Consider the following 21,187-nt stretch of genomic DNA (forward strand, 5'->3'; position numbering starts at 1 on the left):
AGCAATATCTATCCACATCAGGCTCTTGTTACTATGCCATTAAGCACTCAGTAAGAAGGTGAGTACAGACTGGTCACAGCAATAATGACCAATAGGTGAAGATTAGTTACTGCAGTCACTCTGATTATTTGCAATGTACAATGCATGAGACTGTTTCTAATTTAAGAGTCCTACTGCCTTGAAACAAGAAGCCCCAATATGCGCTGTATTTCAGGTGTGTTAACACTGGGGACAGAGAAAACTCCTTGAAGATTTGCTGCATAGTACAATGAAGGAAAAAATAGAGAATCAAGCTAGTGTAGAGAAGGCCTCAGCTCTAGGCGATCCAGGACTGAATAAAAGTTCCAAAGAAAGAAAATCCAGGGATGAGAATAACCACCTTATTTTTGTAGGGTCAAGGGTCTTTGTGGAACCCCATCTGCCACCGATAGTGGGTGAAGTTGCCCAGGACTATCACACTAATGAGAAAACAACATAGGTTCTGACTCACCAAGAACCCAGATGAATTATCCAGGAGGCAACGAAACCGGCAAACAAAGCTCCTTTCTAGGAAAGAGGAGTTCTCAGGAGGCAGTTGGTCAGGCTTGTAGGTAGTAACAGAGTTGTTCACGTTCTTCTCACCTAAAAAATGAAAGATTTTAAAAAGCACCTAAATTAGCAGCACTTAAGTAACCACCAAAGCATGGAGGTTCCTGACAGCACTGATACAGCTAGTCTGTGGAAGCTGTATCTAAAAGTATTGTTATAAAACCAGGAAAAACCCCTCTTCTTAATGCAGAGACTTGGTTCCTCTAAACCTATTTGGCAGTCCTGTTCCTCTCCCAGTTGAATGTATGTGAAAAACAGGAAGGTTTCCAAGTTAAGATTAGCCAGACAACCTCAACTCTGCCCCATCTACAGTCCTTAAATCTGACATCTTGTTCTTTTTAATGCACATTCCCCCAGCCTTATGCAGAGCATATGCTGGAGCATGCACATTCAAAAAGGCAGGTAGGGACTAAAGATTTGCAGCCTTGGCTGCAACTAAGGGTTGAATCAAACACAGTTTGTAAGCAGCAGCTATATTAAATGAGCTGACTGAAATATCTCTTTACCTGGGCCAGACAGAGTTATTTTAGGTTGGTCTCAGTTGGGAGCCACTCCTTCATTTTAGATAGGCAGCAACACATGAACTTCTTCAAGATGTACAGTCAGCTACCCCTGTGGAACTCTCCACTGAGCAGCTGAGGCACAGTTGTGCTCCCCTGGGGTCAAGAGAGACTGCAGAAGACACAGATACATCCTCCCATCTCTGGTGGCACTGTATCAGGCAGGAGACCCAGGCCTGCTATCCCTGAGGTCAATGGAAAATCTTTTCCTGATTACAATGGAGCTGGGTTAACAAGTGTATGACAGGATTCTGCAGTTCCATCATTTATGGGATGCAGTGAAAAACGAGAGGGCATTCCCTCTGTTCTGGGGGGCAGTAACAGAACTGGACCAGATGGCCAGACAGCTACCTCAAAAGGAGAACCTTGTGTTTCCTGGGTCCCTGAGACAGTCTTCACCTACCATCAAGAGATGATTCATCCTCAGGTACATGAGGAGGATTAAGGGCCCAGTGAAGGTTGCGCCTGAACTCCTGCTGATCCTCAGTGTGAATTAGCTCAAACACACTCTGGTGCATGACATCTGTCTAGAAGGAAACAGAAGTGACAGGTAAGTCCTCCTGCATGTGTCTGTTATTTCATTGTAGCTTGGGACAGTCCGTCTCATCTTCATTATAGATGAGGAGGACACAATGGGCCAGATTTCACCACTCGCCTCTTGACCAGCAGAAAAATCTCCCCGGCAGGCTCAAAGCGGGCTCTGCAAGAAGTCAGGTTCTTTGTCCTCCCATTGCAGCTAGTGGAAAGACTCCCAGTGACATCAGTGGGAGCTGCACTCAGTACACAGTCAATTTCTAATCTCTGTTCTACGGACTTGCTGAAGACATTGGGCTAAATTCTAGCCCAGTGAGGCTGGCAACCACAGGGAAGGCAAACAAGTTATCTGTGAAAGCAAACACTCCTCCACAAACCCAGTCCTTCCAGCTTTAGTCACCCTGAGTGATATTTAAGTCTGCAGGTTATCCTAATACTTTTTGTAGCAACACTGGAGGCTTCAGGTGCTAGGTAATGTGGTGGAAATCAGTTCCTCATATTGTAGAATCAAGATAGCTATTTACCAGACCAAAGTAATTCTGCCTTTACATGTTCATAAATTAAAGGTATGCCCTCACTGCAATCAGAGGTGTGACTGCAGCCAGGCATATATCCCCACCCTCACTTTAATGTACCTAGCATATATAAGAATGCCAGTGAAGCCAGCAAACTTGTACAATCCACACTGAAATCTGGGCCACTGTATCTTCACTGTTACTGGTACCCAGTCTAACTAGTCTAACTTGGGCACATCTATCCCTGATGCACAGCTCCTGATTTCAGTGTAAACATTTCCAAAAAGCCAAGACAAAACTCAGGCTTTAGATTCTATCCTAAACCAAATGCAAGTGGCCCAACCCTAAAACCCCCCTGAAGATGCTGACTCAGACACCTGTCTGAGGCTCAAGGTGTCTCCTGCCTAGGGAGTCATAAGTGAAAATTGTCCTAAACCAGCAGTAAATTGCCACACCTTTACCCTAGTCTGGTTAATCCACTTCGGACATACAGAATGGATACATGTTGACGATGAAGCCTAATCCCTGCCCTCCCAGCTGACATGCCCTCAGAAAAAAATATGAACATACTTACTCATACACCTGGATCTAGCATCAGGATAGCCCCTAAGATACGTTTTCATTCCCCTATTATTTCTCTGCACAAATGCACACTCAAAATCTGCCCTAAGATAGCAAAAACAAGCTAAGAGTTTGCTGATAACATGGAATAGGCTTAAGAAGAAAAACAAAGCCATGTCAATCTGACACAGTATCTCACATAAACAACAAGGCAAAGAAAAGCTATAATAAAAAAATCACACTGCATAGGGATGATCTGACCTAGATTTCTTCCATAAGCCAAGAAGTTAATTTTGTCTAGGAGTATTGCTATAAATCATGGGAAGAGGGCATCTCTTGATACAGACACTTAGTTCATCTGAATCTACATCTGTGAAACATTATTTCAAACATAATTTATGAAGAGGAGAATCAAATCATTTTGATGAAACAATCATACGCACAATGTCTCCTGGAATCATGGAGGAGGTCCAATAATTTTGATCTTCCTCATCATCTCCTATACAAACTGAATCCCCTACATTTTCAAAAATGCATCTAAACTAGGTTCTAGGGAACAAATGATATTGATCTTTGTTGTCTTCTCACAAGATGTGACAGATTGGAGGTTTTGAGTGTGCACCTCTATTAGGCTGGAGTAAACCAATTTACTCTGCAGGAGGATAATACTTGTAAATAAAACCACTATCCTGCTGCGGAGTAAAAAACTCCACAGCAGCATATGTGTAGATGCTGAAGGGGCTGGCTGGGACACAAGGGTGCTCCAGTGTGGAGCCATCTGCCTGCTTGTCCTGCACTGAAGCTCCCTAATGCCCCAGCCAGCCCCTCCACCTCATCTTCAGCCAGGGGGAGCAGCCTCAGGCTGACAGGCTGACCACCAGAGCCCCCTGCCAGCCAAGGCTGCTCTCTGACCCAGCTCCACGTACTGTGAATGAATAAACCATGAAGCTTAATGCTCCAGAGTTAATTGCTCCCAGGCACATGTTCAAACAGCGTGCCTAGGAGCAATAAGCTCCACAGTTTACTCATGCACAGTAACAGCATGTGTAGATATGCCCAGAGTGTAGTTCACATTATGAACAAATTTGTCCATGTGTTTTTTTATCCTTTCCACTTGTCTCAAAATGTGCTATATGCACTGCCATACCATGTAAAAGATACAGCCTTATGAAATTACAGTAACAACTTTACTTGAAATCATCTTTTTTTTAATGATAAAAGACATACAGGGTGCATCCCCATCAGCGGGAATGTGTGCTTCCCTGGGGACAAAACAGCAGCTGCATAATATGTGCCACTGTTACTTGTCCCTGGGGCACCCATACATGTGTGCTCTGGTGCACTGCACATTACCCTGGGTGGGGTAGGGCTGGCCCCAGCAGCCTTACCTGGAGTCCTGGGTGCCTCTGGAGGCTGCAGCTGTGGCAATCTAGCAGCAGGGAGCCTGGCTGGCAGTCAAAGCATGGCTCTGGCCAGCCAGGCTCCGGTTTCAAGCAGCACATGCTGCCACCATGTGCGCTGCTCTGCCTTTTTTTAGGCAGGGTTTTTTTTTTTACATCAGGAGATCCCAGTGCCAAATCCCTCCCACTCCCTTCAAATTAGCAGCAAGGAGAAAATCTGCATGTGCAGTGCTTGTGGTGTGCAGCGCCACAGATGGGTCTGTGGCACCACATACCACACATGCGCAATCATCTGGACATGCCCATAGAGTCCACCCTTATTATAATCCAACTTTTTGAGCCACCTGTCAACATTTATTACACATCTCTCCCACTTCCTGCTGTGAGATCACCATGTGTATGCACGATAACTTTTCATGCATGGAACACCATAAAGTGTTCTATGCAAACATTTATTGCAACTTTCCAGCTTGGTTCATAATGATGACTTTCATATTTGATTATGTGAATTATGAAATGGCAATAATGATTTGAGCACTAATTCAACATACCAGAGTCTCTTAGCTTAGTCCCCACTATAGGAGCTTTGATCTTCTTACTTTAGTTTATTTTATGAAAGCAAATCCTTTGTGCTAAAAACCAAAAAGTTTAAAGCAATGTGCTATGCAATTTCAATAGTCACTTTGCACTGGAGAAAGGAGAACAACTTTATTCAGCTCACACTTATTATTAACATTCTGATAACACCTAAAGGCACAGACTGAGGGTGATGTTACATGTTATACTTGGACCATACTAAATCTATACACTTTTAAGCAGTGTTAAAGTTAGAATCTGCTGTGTGTTGTCGGACCTGAAGTGTCTTGCCCGCACAACTCTCACTTGCCACTAGAGGGCTAAAGAGCACTGAAGGAAAGGCACGGGGGGGCGGCGCAGGGGTGCTAAGAGCCAGGACACCTGGGCTCTATCCCTGCTCTGGATATGGGCAAGAATGCCCAAGGCTTGGGGTGCTGGAGGATTGCAAATTGCTCAATTTTATCTTTGTGGAGCAGACTGCAGAGCATAGCCCAGAGTTAACCTTTACTTAACCTTAACTTTAAGATGCTCCAAGAGCACTTAGCAAGAGTCAACAAGGTTTAATGTGTGGACGCCCGCATTTTAGACGCTCAGAGACTTTACACTGAGTCCTTAGTATGGACTCAGTGGGCACATCTACACATGCGCTTTAATATGCAGTAGCCTATTCTACTGCACATTAAAGCATCACATCAAAAACAGTGCTAATGTGCAGTAGGCATAGGCTACAACACACTAAACATCACTAAAATGCATGCACTATTGCTACTGCGCATTAGGCCCGCCTAATATGCATTTATGTAGTACCTCATAGTGGGGATACTAAACTTAATGCACAGTAGCAAAAGCACATTAATGCATGTGTAGATGCACCCAGTGTAAAGTGTAACTTTACCTGGAGATCAGGGCCCCATTATGCTAGGTGATGCATAGGTACATAGTAAGAGAAAGCCCCTTCCCCAAAATATATTACAGTGGAAACAAGGCATCAAGCGATACAGAACCAGATTTTAAAGGTATTTGCATGCATAATTGATAAGTGGGAATAGAACCAAGCTCTTAAAGCAATTAGACATCTAAGTGACTTGTCCATATTTGTGGCAGAGAGGAAAACGGCATGTCTATCTCTTTCCTTCAGTTCAATGCCTTCAAAGGTCATCCATTCTTTCTGGCTTTATGCACAAGATCAGTGGGTTCTCAAAAGGAAATGAGCTCTCATCCCTTTAAATGCAGCAGTTCAAGGAAGACTCATCCCCCCTGTGTTTTTAAATGTAAGGTGCAGGCAGAAGTATTTTCTCAGTATCCTTTCCAATGGATCTTCGCTTCTCATTCCCCCTCCCACAGCTAGAATGATAGCTAAAAAGGTGAATTATTCCATTTCAGACACGAAGTTTCACATCACGTCATCCAGAGAAGGTCTGAGGTATCAAAAGCCTAAAAAGTGACTGGTAGTGGTATTTTGACCCAAAATGCTGCACAATACAATTTTTATAAAAACTAGCATTTGAGCAACATGAGTTCCTTGAGACACCCAAGGCCTGTAAAAACTCCAGACACTAGACTTCCCAACTCTAGCTGTGCATCTGCACAGCTTTTAATTAACAGGGCTTCAAGCTCTGGTTAAAAAAAAAAAAGATGGAGCAAGGTAGCATGTGTGCACAGCTTCCATGCCATTGTAGCTGTATGACTCCTCACACCTCTTTTGAAGCTCAAACCCCAGGAAAATGCAAAATACAGTGACCAAATTTGAAAAAAATTTAGCTCTCCACAGTCATTAATGTTTCCAAACTTTTATAAAAACTCAGTTTCATCGCCCATGTGGCATAAATGATTGTGAATTTGTAGAACAGCAACATCTTGTACACGTTTTCTGCTTACTGCAGCCTATTAGTATTGCAAAGGATGGATGAATGGATGGTTTTAGGGTAAAAACTTTGGAGTGGGCAAAAAGGACTCAAGATCAAGGCTCAATTGCTGGCTCTGGTATAGACTTCCTATGTGACCCTGTACAAGTTACTTCAGGGATGAAATCCTCAGTTATTTAGGTGTCCAATTCTCAATTAAATAAATTGCTTCTCTGCCTCAGTTTCTGTCCTGGGAAATGGAGATAATAGCATTCATCTCCTTCCCAAGGATATTGTAAGCCTAAATCAATTGATGTATGCCGACACTCAGATAATGTGACATGAAGTGAAAGAGAAACCACTCTAAAATGTGCCCAGATATGTTCTGGCACAAAGGAATTATTTACTTGCGATTAAGATTAATCCTCTCTCCTACCAATGGAATCAACAATGAAATCAATATTCTTTGTGGAAATACATTTAAGTTACAATTAACTAAAGACCATCTCTGAGTGACTTCAAAATATTACTATCCCTGATACATGACCAGATTACTTGCATGTATGAGGAATATCAGGTGATAAGAGATTGACTGCTTGAGAGCAAGTAACACTGTGAGAATGGTACTGGGCTATTAAAATGTTATGTCAAGTATAATAGTTCCATCTTAGACATGGTACCAGTCAAGGTGTCTTCCAGGTGGTGCAGCATGTATAAGGAAATGCAATTTATTTGCCACAAAAATATTAACTGTTTTTGCTAAATTTTTCATTATAAATCTGAAATCCAACAACTAACAGGATGTTTTTTGTTTTGGTAACAAAAAACTTACTCTTTTTGTTATTGTTTTCAATTGCTAGCAAGGATATTTTGTATTTCAGTTGTGGAAAACTAAACATGTTTTAGCTTTTTCAGTGTCCCATTGCATCCAAAGATATTTTTGACCACTTCTTTTGGACCAGCTCTGTTGCACGGTCCCTAATGAGGCTGGGGCAAAGGGCCATGTCAGAATCCTTTCTAATTGTAACATAGTTTTCCTTTTCTCTGCTCAGTGCATTAATGTCATCTCATGCCTGGAATTAACAAACAAATATATTCTGAGAGGGAAGTGGGCTTCATGCATTATGGTCCCAATCCCTGTTATTTTTAATACTGTAGTTCCTAACAGTAACAAATCTCAATGAGGTAGTGTTATTTTTGTGTCAGCATAGCAGAGGCATAACCAACTAACCCTCCAACGTAAATCTCTGCTTTGGGCACCAGCGTAAATCCACTGCAATGCCACTGACTTCAGCAGAGTTCGATATGGCTGCAAGAGAACATATTTTGTCCCATTCACTGTGGATAGGAACTCAAATCTGCCTCTTGGCTTTGCTCATCATTTCTAGAGTCAATGGCAATCTTCTCCTTCCTCTGTCCTCAGATCAGAGAAGCCATACATATATCTGTGAAACAAACATCTGATCAAGCTGTGTCAGGTTCTGTTTTGAAAGGATTCTCCAATCCATTAGCTTTGAACTCCTCAAAGAACACAAATAAATGTCTGCTCTTTCCCAAGTCATATGGTACTTTTAATCAGCAAAAATGAAGAAAAAGCCACAGGCCAAACAAATACCAAGCTAAAAATGCAGAGAACATGGCACTAACCTGATGGAATCCAAGATAGTCTTGAATTGTCTGTGAGGAATAAAATATCAGTCCTTCTGATGTCACCACCAGCACAAAACCATTCAGAGCCTATAAAACAGAAAGAGACAGCATGAGAACCAGACTTCAAATCTCAACCAAAAAACCCATTTCCATTTGATAAAATCAACGGAAGACTATAGATGTAATTCCATTTTGATATCAGACCACCCAAAGACATCTGCTAGTCAGCTAATGGTTCATCAGCTACCATGTAAAGCCCTGTCACTGCTATATTCAATACAATAGGGTGGCAAGGCAAGGATGGGAAACCTCAGTACTTAGAGTTGAAGAAGGCATGATCAGAAAATATACTGTTGGTGATGAAAGGAATTAGAATTTGGAATCAAGGCCAAACAGCCCGAAGAGAAAGAGAAAGGGCTATGAACTGACTGCCCAGAGGAGTTTTCCATCTATTGACTCCTCTGTGAAATCCTATGAAATATGACCTCTGTCCTGGGCAAGGTCTTGGAAAAGATTATCCAAGAGGCCATCCTTAACAGACTAGCTGACGGCAATATCCTGAGGGATACCCAGCATGGGTTTGTTGCGGGTAGGTCTTGTTTGACCAATCGCATTTCCTTCTTCGACCAGGTGACCCATCACCTGGACAAGGGAGAGGAGACTGATGTCATATATCTTGACTTCAAAAAAGCCTTCGATCTGGTATCCCATTATCACCTCTTGGCAAAACTGGCCAACTGCGGCCAAGGGGCCACCATGATCCACTGGCTGGGGAATTGGGTCCGTGGTCAGACCCAGAAGGTGGTGGTTAACAGAAGTCAATCACTGTGGTCCCCCAAGGCTCTGTTCTTGGACCTGTATTGTTCAACATCTTCATTAATGATGTGGACATTGGAGTCAGAAGAGGACTGGCCAAGTTCGCTGACGATATCAAAGTCTGGGGTAAAGCATCCACGCCCGAGGACAGGAGGGCAATCCAGGCTGACCTTGACAGGCTCAGGAAATGGGCGGATGAGAACCTGATGGTGTTTAACATTGAAAAATGCAAGGTTCTCCACCTTGGGAGGAAAAACCTGCAGCATCCTTATAAGCTCAGCAGTGCTACACCAGCTAGCACTACAGATGAAAAGGACTTGGGGGTCATGACTGACCACAAGATGAACATGAGACTTCAATGTGATGCTGTGGCTAGTAAAGTGAGCAAATCGCTGGCTTACATCCATAGATGCTTCTCAAGCAAATCCTGGGACGTCATTCTCCCCTTGTACTTGGCCTTGGTGAGGCTGCAGCTGGAGTACTGCATCCAATTTTGGGCTCCACAATTCAAAAAGGATGTGGAGAAGCTTGAGAGAGTCCAGAGAAGAGCCACACGCATGATCAGAGGTCAGGAAAACAGACCTTATGACAACAGGCTGAGAGCTATGGGGCTCTTTAGCCTGGAAAAGCACAGGCTAGGGGCAATCTGGTGGTCACCTATAAGTTTATCAGGGGTGCTCATCAGGATCTAGGGGAACAATTGTTCACCAGAGCACCCCAAGGGATGACAAAGTTGAACGGTTATAAACTCCAGCAAGACCGTTTCAGGCTGGACTTAAAGAAGAATTTCTTTACTGTCCGAGCCCCCAAAGTCTGGAATAGCCTGCCAGAGGTGGTTCAAGCATCCACATTGAACGCCTTCAAGAGAAATTTGGATGCTTATCTTGCTGGGATCCTATGACCGCAGCTGACTTCCTGCCCCTTGGGCAGGGGGCTGGACTCGATGATCTTCCGAGGTCCCTTCCAGCCCTAATGTCTATGAATCTATAAACTTTCATTTCTACCCAGGAGAACTTTTACAATCTTTTCTCCAATGTCTAATGAAGGGTGTTTGCATCCGAAAGTTTGCAATTAAAGAATTCTTTTTGCAAAAATCTTGTTGGTTTAATAAAAGATATCATCTCTACTACAAGTCCTGATTGCCTTTTCCTCTAGACCAATACAGTTACAATCTGGACACCTGAAAAGAAAGAAGCATTTCTGAAAATCCCAGAAGGCAAGTGGACCAAAAACAATGGTGGCAAGGACATGAGGTTATGGAGATCAGCTACATGCCACAATATGCAGACTTTGATCAATTTTTAGCAATTTAAGTAAACTAGAAATTAATGACATAAACTATTTCCACTGGGCCCCTGCCAGATGCAGCAATTGCTGAGGGTACAGCAGTCAGAATGGATCCAAGGTGGGATTTGCAGGATGCTGGCTTTATCAATTTGGGGAAGGTGGTCACACAGGCACACATGGTGGTACAGCAGATAGTGGGAAGGTGTATGCGGCAGAGGACAGCAAGAAAAGTAGATATCACAGGCAGAGTCAGGAGCTTCAGCTCTTTAAATGTTCATGACATAAGAGACGGGTGTGGATAAACAGGCAGGGACAAAGTCGTGAGGGATAGTCAGGGAGGCTACAGAAGAGGTAATCACAGTACTCAGAGTGCTAAGGAGGGCCAGTCAACCAAGACAGGGAAAAAAGGCAAACTATTGGAAATATTATAGTAAACTAGAGAAAGGTGGCTGAAGGAGAGAAGGCAGTTTGGGATAGTAAAAAAAGACATCTCTTTAGGACATTTTCATATTAGTTACCACAGCAGGAAATGCAGGAGCAGGTATCAGAGTAACAAGCTGAGATATGAGCATGGGCAAAGGGAGAAGTGTCAGGGCTTGAGGAGTCACCACCATAAAGTTGGTAGTTATAACCATGTAAGCAGGTGAGGTGACCTACAAATATGGCACGCAGAGAAAACAGCAAAGGGCTAGACAAAGAGCCACAAAGGACTTCCATCCAAAGTACCTGTTATTCCATTTGATGTTACTTTGATTCACATGCCTAGATGAGACAGACATACCCAACTGCAAAAATAAGTTGCTGGAACAGCAATGAACTGAAACTTACTTTTACCTGTACTGTAGAAAACTATTAGGGGCAGAGAGATGAACAGAAACCTGCTGGATATCCCAGTAACTTTATCTCCCCCTCCAAATAGCTCCCCCAAACAGCTTCCTAGGCACTGCCATTTCCTCCTACTGTACAGATAGAACCAAGTCAAGGTGGGACAGCAAGAAAAGCTGAGCTCTCTCTCAATTCCTCTTCCCTACAGTTACCTGGAACTAATGCTCTCCAACATGAGAGTCCATAAGTAGCAGCAGAAGAGTGTAATTTGTTCAGTGCAGAATACTGAAGTTGGTTCTTAACCAGTAGAAACTGTAAATCAGGCTTGAAAGTGCATCCCGTGAACCAGATCTTTAGAAGCTCTCCACTTAGCTGCTTTGTAATACTCTAAAAGGGGCAGCTGGGGTTCTCCTGCATCAATCATAGGGAAATGCCAGAGTGGTGTTAAACTGGCATAGCTGGCTCTAAAGCACACCTACTCAACTTCCCAGCATCCAGAGCCTGGTTGGAGTGTTGTGAGATCCAGGACCAACACAGCAGTTCTGGAGGGGAACATTACTGTTGATATAATTTAAAGCAGCTTTTTGGCTGTCTTGCATGAATGGGTGGATTTCTCATAAAAAGACAAGCTGTGGAGTTCAGATGTGCTAAAGGACCTACCAAATAATTGAGGTCAGCTACAAGCAGAGATAAGAGTTAATCTACAGAATGCTTCTCATTCTCCGCATTTCTGTCTACGTTACAACTAACAATTTGGGTCAGTTACGTGCACGTTTTTGGTGACTGTCAGGCTGATTCAGGCTGTTCTGTTTTCTGGTGTACAAGCCTGTTTCAATGTATTCTCACTTTACAGTACACACACCACCTGCTGCATTCCTGAGAGGTTTGTAAAGAGGCTTCGGTGGGTCTCTGGATCTCCTATATACCTACTTCTCAGAAGACAGTATTCTCAACACTGTCACTCAAACCACCCAGTGAAATATGTGGTGAACTTTGGGCTATGATCCTATATTCCATTACTGAGAAAATTTTCAGGAAGTCAGAGTTTGACCCAAACAAGGAGCGAAGGACTAAGCCCTTATGCTCTATTCCATGATGGGGTCATCCAACTGGAAGCTCATGTTCAGCTTGTGCTGCAGGCGGTGGGGGTCTGAGCACTGCCTGTGAGGCCTGCACAGTGGTGACCCTGGCCATACCGAAGTGGGACAGCCCTGCTCCAGGATATCATTCTGTAAGTACCTACAGGACAGAAGGTCTCATTAAGTTTCAATTTGGCTGTGCTTGTTCTGTAAAGCAAAGACTGAGAAAGCATGATCAAGGTTCTGTCCTTGGACCCATACTGTTCAACATCTTCATTAATGATGTGGACACTGGAGTCCAAAGCAGACTGGCCAAGTTCGCCGATGACACCAACCTTTGGGGCAAAGCTTCCACACCAGAAGACAGGCGGGTGATCCAGGCTCACCTGGACAGGCTCAGCAAGTGGGCGGATGAGAATCTGATGGTGTTCAACGCTGATAAATGCAAGGTTCTCCACCTTGGGAAAAAAAACCCGAAGCATCCTTATAGGCTCGGCAGTGCTATGTTGGTTAGCACTATGGAAGAAAGAGACTTGGGGGTCATCATTGACCACAAGATGAACATGAGCCTGCAATGCGATGCTGCGGCTAGTAAAGCGACCAAAACGCTGGCTTGCATCCATAGATGCTTCTCAAGCAAATCCCGGGACGTCATTCTCCCCCTGTACTCGGCCTTAGTGAGGCCGCAGCTGGAGTACTGCGTCCAGTTTTGGGCTCCACAATTCAAAAAGGATGTGGAGAAGCTTGAGAGAGTCCAGAGAAGAGCCACGCGCATGATCAGGGGTCAGGGAAGCACACCCTACGATGACAGGCTGAGAGCCCTGGGGCTCTTTAGCCTGGAAAAGCGCAGGCTCAGGGGTGATCTGATGGCCATCTACAAGTTTATCAGCGGTGACCACCAGTATCTGGGGGAACGTTTGTTCACCAGAGCGCTCCAAGGGATGACGAGGTCAAATGGTCACAAACTACTTCAAGATCGTTTTAGGCTGGACATAAGGAAGAATTTCTTTACTGTCCGAGCCCCCAAGGTCTGGAACAGCCTGCCACCGGAGGTGGCTCAAGCGCCTACATTGAACACCTTCAAGATGAAACTGGATGCTTATCTTGCTGGGATCCTATGACCCCAGCTGACTTTCTGCCCTTTGGGCAGGGGGCTGGACTCGATGATCTTCCGAGGTCCCTTCCAGCCCTAATGTCTATGAAATCTATTAGTACATATAGTAGATATAGTTATTTTAGGTACAATTGATCTTGCCTCCGGTGAAGACAATAGATTGGGTAACTTTTTTCATGATTACTCTCCTTAAGAAATTTTCTAATCCATCATGGTACCCAAAGACTTGGGTGACTTAAGCAAATGACTATGCAAAACCAGTGCATTAATGGACTTACCAGCAGTAAGGACAGCAATGAGTAACAGCTGAGAATGAATAATGGCAATGCATAACTACAATTTGGGATGGAAATTTAACCAAGGAACATATCTTTAAATAATCAAATTCATTATAGAAGCTAAAAGATGAGGACCGGGAATAACACAGAACCCAGGCTAACCAGTCAATTCCATCTACTTTCCCCCTTACAAACTATAAACAGTTGACTGGAACTTGACCCAAAAAGGATATAATTGTTTCTACTATATATGCTTCTAAATGTAGACCTGTTTTGTCTGAACAGCATGGAATTAGGAGATTTTAGTTTTCTGTCACTTTTTGAACTTCTTGGTCTGCTTATTCTATAGTTTGCCAGGTGTGATGCATTTTAACAAGCTCTAAACCTTAACCCATGGCAAATAAAATGAGCTGTTAAGTCCTAAGGGTTGTAATCCTTTTTAGATTGTATCCATTTTCTTTACTTAAGCAAATCATTATTGACCAAAGTCCGAGAAAGGACTGAAGAAAAGGTAAGTGTAGTCTGACAGATGGCTGTTTCACATTTGTTAATGTTGTATATGTTTTACAAGAGTCAAGGAGGTTTTTTTTTTAGGTGATGTCTTTTACTGGACCATGGTGAGGATAATGTTAGATAAGCTTTTGAATGCAAAACATTCTTCATTAGTTCCAAAGAAGAACAGAAGCACAGCAATTGCAAAGAATAATGGGTAAAGCTATGAAATTGGAGAGGGCAGAAATTCCTAGGTGTAGCATACAAACATTTAGCAGAAGAAAAGAAGCTTGATTACTGGGAAATCAATATCTGTCTTGAGGGAGAAGGGTCATTATCACTTACAGCATGTTGGAAGAATTTCAGGAATCAGGTAGATTAAAATATGTCCTAAAATTAATATTGGTGTTCAGTCCTTGGCTCCTAGTGTCCAGCCATCTTGCCTTTCAAAGGTGTCGGATAGATTTCTCTTGGGCACAAGGTTAGTGAGGTCATAGAATCATAGAGACGTAGAACTGGAAGGGACCTCAAGAGGTCATCTAGTCCAACCTCATGACCAAGGCAGGATTATCTCTATCCAAACTATCCTATACAAATCCGCTGTCTAACCTCTTAGCAAAATTACATAGCTAACTCTGACAACACAAGACGCAACACCCTAATCTGCGACATGTAAAACAAAGGGACCACAGCAGCCAGATCTTGCTGTTGCAAGGGTTGTTAAAATATGTTCAAGAGATTCCCAGAAAGAGGGCTGTGCCCCTTGCTACAGATGAATGAAAAAACCCCAATAATCCACACCAATTTGACAACGGAATAAAATTCCTTCCCAACTCGAAACATGGTGAGCAGCCTCACCCTGAGCAGAGATGCAAGGCCCTTCAGCCAAAAACCAAATGCCTTTGAAGAAAAGCAAGACAATCCCCAAGCGAGGCAAAAGACGGAAAGGGGCCAGGAGGCTTCCATGGCTGACCAGAGAAATCCAGGGCAGCCTAAGGGCCAAAAGGGGAGCACATAAAAAGTGGAAACAAGGTGAGATCACTAAAGACGAATATACCTCTTCTGCTCGTGCTTGTAGGGAGGCAGTTAGGTGGGCCAAAGCTACCATGGAGCTGAGGATGGCAACCCAAGTAAAGGACAACAAGAAATTGTTTTTTAGATATATAGGGAGTAAAAGGAAGCCCCAGGGAGGAATAGGACCCCTGCTAAATGGGCAGAAACAATTGGTGACAGACAGGGGGGACAAGGCTGAACTCCTCAACGAGTTCTTTGCCTCAGTGTTCCTAAGCGAGGGACATGACAAGTCTCTCACTGGGGTTGTAGAGAGGCAGCAGCAAGGCGCCAGACTTCCATGCGTAGATCCTGAGATGGTGCAGAGTCACTTGGAAGAACTGGATGCCTTTAAGTCGGCAGGCCCGGATGAGCTCCATCTGAGGGTGCTGAAGGCACTGGCCGACATCGTTGCAGAGCCACTGGCGGGAATATTCGAATGCTCGTGGCGCACGGGCCAAGTCCCGGAGGACTGGAAAAGGGCTAACGTGGTCCCCATTTTCAAAAAGGGGAGGAAGGAGGACCCAGGCAACTATAGGCCAGTCAGTCTCACCTCCATCCTTGGTAAAGTCTTTGAAAAAATTATCAAGGCTCACATTTGTGAGAGCCCAGCAGGGCAAATTATGCTGAGGGGAAACCAGCACGGGTTTGTGGCGGGCAGATCGTGCCTGACCAATCTAGTCTCTTTCTATGACCAGGTTACGAAATGCCTGGACACAGGAGGAGGGGTGGATGTCGTATACTTAGACTTCAGGAAGGCCTTCGATACGGTATCCCACCCCATACTGGTGAACAAGTTAAGAGGCTGTGACGTGGATGACTACACAGTCCTGTGGGTGGCGAATTGGATAAAGGGTCGCACCCAGAGAGTCGTGGTGGATGGGTCGGTCTTGACCTGGAAGGGTGTGGGCAGTGGGGTCCTGCAGGGCTCGGTCCTTGGACCAATACTCTTTAATGTCTTCATCAGTGACTTGGACGAGGGAGTGAAACATACTCTGTCCAAGTTTGCAGATGACACAAAGCTATGGGGAGATGTGGACATGCCGGAGGGCAGGGAACAGCTGCAGGCAGACCTGGATAAGTTGGACAAGTGGGCAGAAAACAACAGAATGCAGTTCAACAAGGAGAAATGCAAAGTGCTGCACCTAGGGAGGAAAAATGTCCAGCACACCTACAGCCTAGGGAATGACCTGCTGGGTGGCACAGAGGTGGAAAGGGATCTTGGAGTCCTAGCGGACTCCAAGATGAACATGAGTCGGCAGTGTGACGAAGCCATCTGTGGCAGCGAAGTGCCCCCACAGGCTAGTGAGGGAGAGAAGAGGGGACCCACAGACCCCAGATCCCGAGAGCAAGCCCCCAGAAGGGCATACGTACCGGCTGAGGAGCAGCGGGAGGAAGAGCCGCATCCGCAGCTACAGCCGTGCGAGCCGCCATTATGCCGGCTCTGGCAACAGCTGTTCCCCGTGCGGCGAACAGCTGAGCCAATCCCAGCGGCCGGAGCAGCCGCTGCGGGAAGGTTTAAAAACGCCGGCAGGACAGGGAGGGGAGGAGAGCCAGGGAGAGAGAGTACGGGTGTGCTGCCCGTGCTACAGGCTCTCGCACGGAGCGGAGAGGACCCCGCCTGCGGGTCTCAAGCAGGCAGCTTAGGCAAGAGCTGGAAGCCTTTCGCAAACAGCAAAGCGAAAGGCAGTCAGAGAGTGCACGCCGAGGCACTCTCTCTGCATCCTGAAGCGGCAGACGCCCAGGAGGCAGGGGAACGCTCTGAGGACGGGAGGAAAGGGGAGACAGCGGAGGCCCCAGGAGGGGGCTGGAACCAGGGGGAGCACCCACCAGCTCCCCCTGATTCGAAGGAGTATTATCTGTAAGAGAGGAGAAAGGAGGAACCCCTCCCAGCAGAAGGGAGGGCGACCGGGAACCGGGGAACCGGTCAGAGGCCATCATACTGGGCCTGGCAACATCTGGAACGCATCGCCCAGCGGTTGGCGTATGGACGGGGTGTAGGGGAGGCGGAGCCCCGTGGATCACTGCGTCCGATAACCGTGAGTAACACCGTCTATCGGGAGGCCCCACCCAGGATAAAGATCTCCACTGTAGACCCCTCTGAAGGTAATTGAGTACATCCAAGTCGTGGCAGGCGAGTTGAGGGGAGGGGCAACACCCCGATAGGCCAGGCGGAGCGAGGCGCAGGCTCCACACCATCAAAAAAGCCAATGGCACTTTATCGTGCACGAGCAGATGCATGATGAATAGGTCCAAGGAGGTGATACTTCCCCTCTATTGGGCACTGGTCAGACCGCAGTTGGAGTACTGCGTGCAATTCTGGGCGCCACACTTCAAGAAGGATGCGGATAACCTGGAAAGGGTCCAGAGAAGGGCCACTCGTATGGTCAAGGGCCTGCAGACCAAGCCCTATGAGGAGAGACTAGAGAAACTGGACCTTTTCAGCCTCTGCAAGAGAAGGTTGAGAGGCAACCTTGTGGCTACCTATAAGTTCATCATGGGGGCACAGAAGGGAATTGGTGAGTATTTATTCACCAAGGTGCCCCCGGGGGTTACAAGAAACAATGGCCACAAGCTAGCAGAGAGCAGATTTAGATTGGACATTAGGAAGAACTACTTCACAGTTCGAGTGGCCAAGGTCTGGAACAGGCTCCCAAGGGAGGTGGTGCTCTCCCCTACCCTGGGGGTCTTCAAGAGGAGGTTAGATGAGTATCTAGCTGGGGTCATCTAGACCCAGCACTCTTTCCTGCTTGTGCAGGGGGTTGGACTCGATGATCTATTGAGGTCCCTTCCAACCCTAACATCTATGAATCTATGAAAGCTTTAAAAAAAAAATCCTGACAATTGTAGCAGCAAGGGGAAGAGGTGGAGGAGGTGGGGAATTCCCTCCTGGTCTCATCCATGCAACAACCAGCAAAGCCCATAAGCATGGAAAATACCCATAGCAGAACAGTGACATAGCTACGCCTAGATCATCCCGGACCGGTGGTTGTTCAACCTTTTCTTGAACATCACCAGTAACAGAGAGCCCACAACTTCCTTAGACAGTCTATTCCATTACCTCATTGCTCTTAACAGTGAAGAAGTTTTTCCAGAAATCCAATCTAAACTTACTTTGCTGCCACTTCAGGCCACTGATCCATGTCCTACTCTCTGCAACAAGAGAGAAAGGGTGTTTTCCCTTGTTTATAGCAGCGCTTCAAGTATTTGAGGGCTGCTAGCATGTCCCTTCTTAAGCACTTTTTCTGCAAGCTGTACATGTCTATTTTTGTCAACCTTTCCTCATATGACTTGCTTTCCAAGCCCTTTATCATTTTTGTCACCTACCTCTGGATCCTCTCCAATTTTTCCATGTCCTTTTTAAAATGTGAAGCCCAAAACTGCACATAATACTGTAGATGTGGCCTAATCAGTGCCAAGTAGAGGCACTATCACCTCCTGTGTCTTGTACCTGATGCTTCCTTTGATGCATCCCAAACCCGCATTTGCCTTTTATGCAGCTGCATCATGCTGCAGACTTATATTGAGCCTGTGACCTACCAAGACTCCCAAGTCCTTTTCCATAGGGCTGCCATCCAGCCAGGTGTCACACATTTTGTATTAGTAGTTTAAATTATTCCTCTGGGGGTGCAGCACCTTGCATTTGTAAGCACTGCACTTCATTTGGTTAGCTCTAGCCCAGCTTTGGAATCTGTTGAGATCCCTCTGAATTGTGTTCCTGTTCTCCAATATGTTTGCAAATCTTCCCAGTTTCATGTCATCTGCAACTTTGCTCAAGAAGCTTTCTATGCCATCATCCAAATTGTTTAATAAACGTGTTGAACAGCACTGGGCCCAGGATGGACCCCTGTGGGACTACACCCTAAACCTCCTGCTATTCTGATGTAGATCCATCTATAATTAACCTTTGCTTGCAGCTATTAAGCCAGCTGTCTACCTTACAGCAATTTTGTCTAGCCTACATTTCTCCAATTTGTTCATAAAAAAGTCAGAAAGAAAACGGTTGTTCTGTGAAAAAATGTGCTCCTACTGATGCATGCGAGTCTCTGTCCTTTGTATTTTTTTTGCATCAGAATTCTTTCTGATGTGTAGTTGCTGTTCAATTTCACCCATGCATGAAGGTGCCATGAGGGCATTCGGTGCATTAGGTCAGGTGTATCATGTTTTAGGAAAGGCATGTGTAAGATCCATGTATTCTGATGTGTTCATTGTGGGGGGGGTGTTGATTGTAGTAGCAGTGTTGACAGGTTAAATATCTAGTGTTAAAGCAAGGCTATGTCCCATTTGATGTCTTTTTAGCAGTGGAGAGTTTGCTTTAACCATGCTCATAACTATATCACCTATCTACCATTTAGCCTCCTTTCCACTTTTGTAAAGATCACATCCAGAGGAGTAGGCAGCCAGGACAGTAGCCCTCAGATAAAACTCACGACATCCACACGCAGGGAAAAAGCTGAATAAGAATAATGGTGAAAGTCTGCCTCCAACATTTCAATTAGCAGCAAGCTCCACAGCTGAGAGCCCACAGTATGGTGAATGCTCTTACCTTGCCCCAAGAATGCCCCCTAGGCTATGGTGGGAGAGACGGTCAGAGCTGCCCATACGAAGGACATTGGGGGTAAGGGGTGTTTTCACTGGTCTCCACCAAGACGAAAAGTAGCATACACAGAACCTGGGCTACGAGACGTTTGCTGAAGAGCTGACTAGGTAGCTCTGCAGTAAATGTCTCAGCATCTACATGTGCAGTCCTACTAGGTCACAGTAAACTAATAAACTGCAAATACAAGTACTACCCTGCTGTAGAGTTTTTTTGTTCACAGCATTACACATGCAGATGCTGACCCACAAGGCTGGGGCATGAGATTGCTTCAGTGTGGGGGGCTACTGGTAGCTATGGTTCTATCAACTATCACTCTCTGGATCTAACCACAGAGCCAGTTCCCAAGCCATCAGACAGTGAGGATGTCAAGGCCGCAGTTCCCCAGTTTAATCATGAGGACTTAATGGGAGACCAAGTCAAAGGCTGTTTTGAAGTCCAAGGAGATGATGCCAACCTCTTCTCCTCTGTCTAGGTGATGCATCACCTAGTCATAGAAGGAAATTAGGTTGGTCAGGCAAGACCTACCCGCAACAAAGCAGTGTTGGCTATCCTTTAGGATGTTGCATTCCATCAGCCTGTTGATAATGGTTTCTTTGATGATTTTTTTCCAATAGATTTCCAGGGATTGAGGTCAAACTGATTGCCCTGCTGTCCCCTGGATCTTCCTTAGTCCCTTTCTTGAAGACGAGCACCACATTAGCCCTCTTCCAATCCTCAGGAACCTCACCCAAGCACCATGAGTTCTCAAATATCTTTGCCAATGGCTGTGCTATGATGTCTGCCAGTTCTCTTAGCACTCTTGGATGCATTCTATCCAGGCCACCTGATTTGTGGGTGTCCCCTCACGAGATCTTCACCAATGATGGATGTGCATTTGCCCATGCCCTGGCAATTGCGCATCTTGTTAGGCAGGCCCTGGGCTGGTGGAAGACCGACGCAAAGTAATCATTAAGAAGATTAGCTTTTTCCTGAATTTCGGTTGTCAGCTGCCTCACTTAGTTTATCAAGGGTCCAATCTTGCCCTTGTTTTTCTTCTGACTACCCACATATCTGAAGAAGGACTTTTTGCTGTCCTTCATTTCCGTAGCCAATTTGAGTTCAGTTTCAGCCTTGGCTTTCCTAATTTGCTCCCTGCAGGTGCGGGCCAGTGCTGAATAATCCCCCTTGATGATGTTACCCGACTTCCAACCCTTGTAGGCTTCTCTTTTCAGATACAAGAGGTCCAAAAGTCCTCTATTTAGCCACAGGGGTCCCCCAGCCCTTTTGCTACCTTTCTCAGGGGCTGGATAGACTTCCCTTGTGCTTCAAGGATTGCATCCTTAAGGAGTAATCACTCATCATGGACTCCCCTCACTGTTAGATCCTAGTTTCTCGGGGCCTCAGCAACCAGCTTCCTGAGCTTATGGAAATCAGCTTTC

At 45.3% G+C, this 21,187-nt stretch overlaps 1 protein-coding gene across 1 annotated transcript in view; it reads right to left on the reverse strand.

Moving 5' to 3' along the window:
* LOC102568094 (aryl hydrocarbon receptor) overlaps positions 1-21,187 on the reverse strand; it is a 94,328-nt gene that overhangs the window by 17,803 nt on the left and 55,338 nt on the right. The window contains exons 4-6 of the mRNA XM_006261671.4: positions 8,226-8,315; positions 1,552-1,675; positions 491-621 (exon numbers count right to left, since the gene is read on the reverse strand). Coding sequence (XP_006261733.4) covers positions 491-621; positions 1,552-1,675; positions 8,226-8,315 — 345 coding nt within the window. The remainder of the gene's footprint in view (positions 1-490; positions 622-1,551; positions 1,676-8,225; positions 8,316-21,187) is intronic.

This window comes from Alligator mississippiensis, chromosome 4 (genome assembly GCF_030867095.1).
Source record: "Alligator mississippiensis isolate rAllMis1 chromosome 4, rAllMis1, whole genome shotgun sequence".
NCBI lineage: Eukaryota > Metazoa > Chordata > Crocodylia > Alligatoridae > Alligator > Alligator mississippiensis.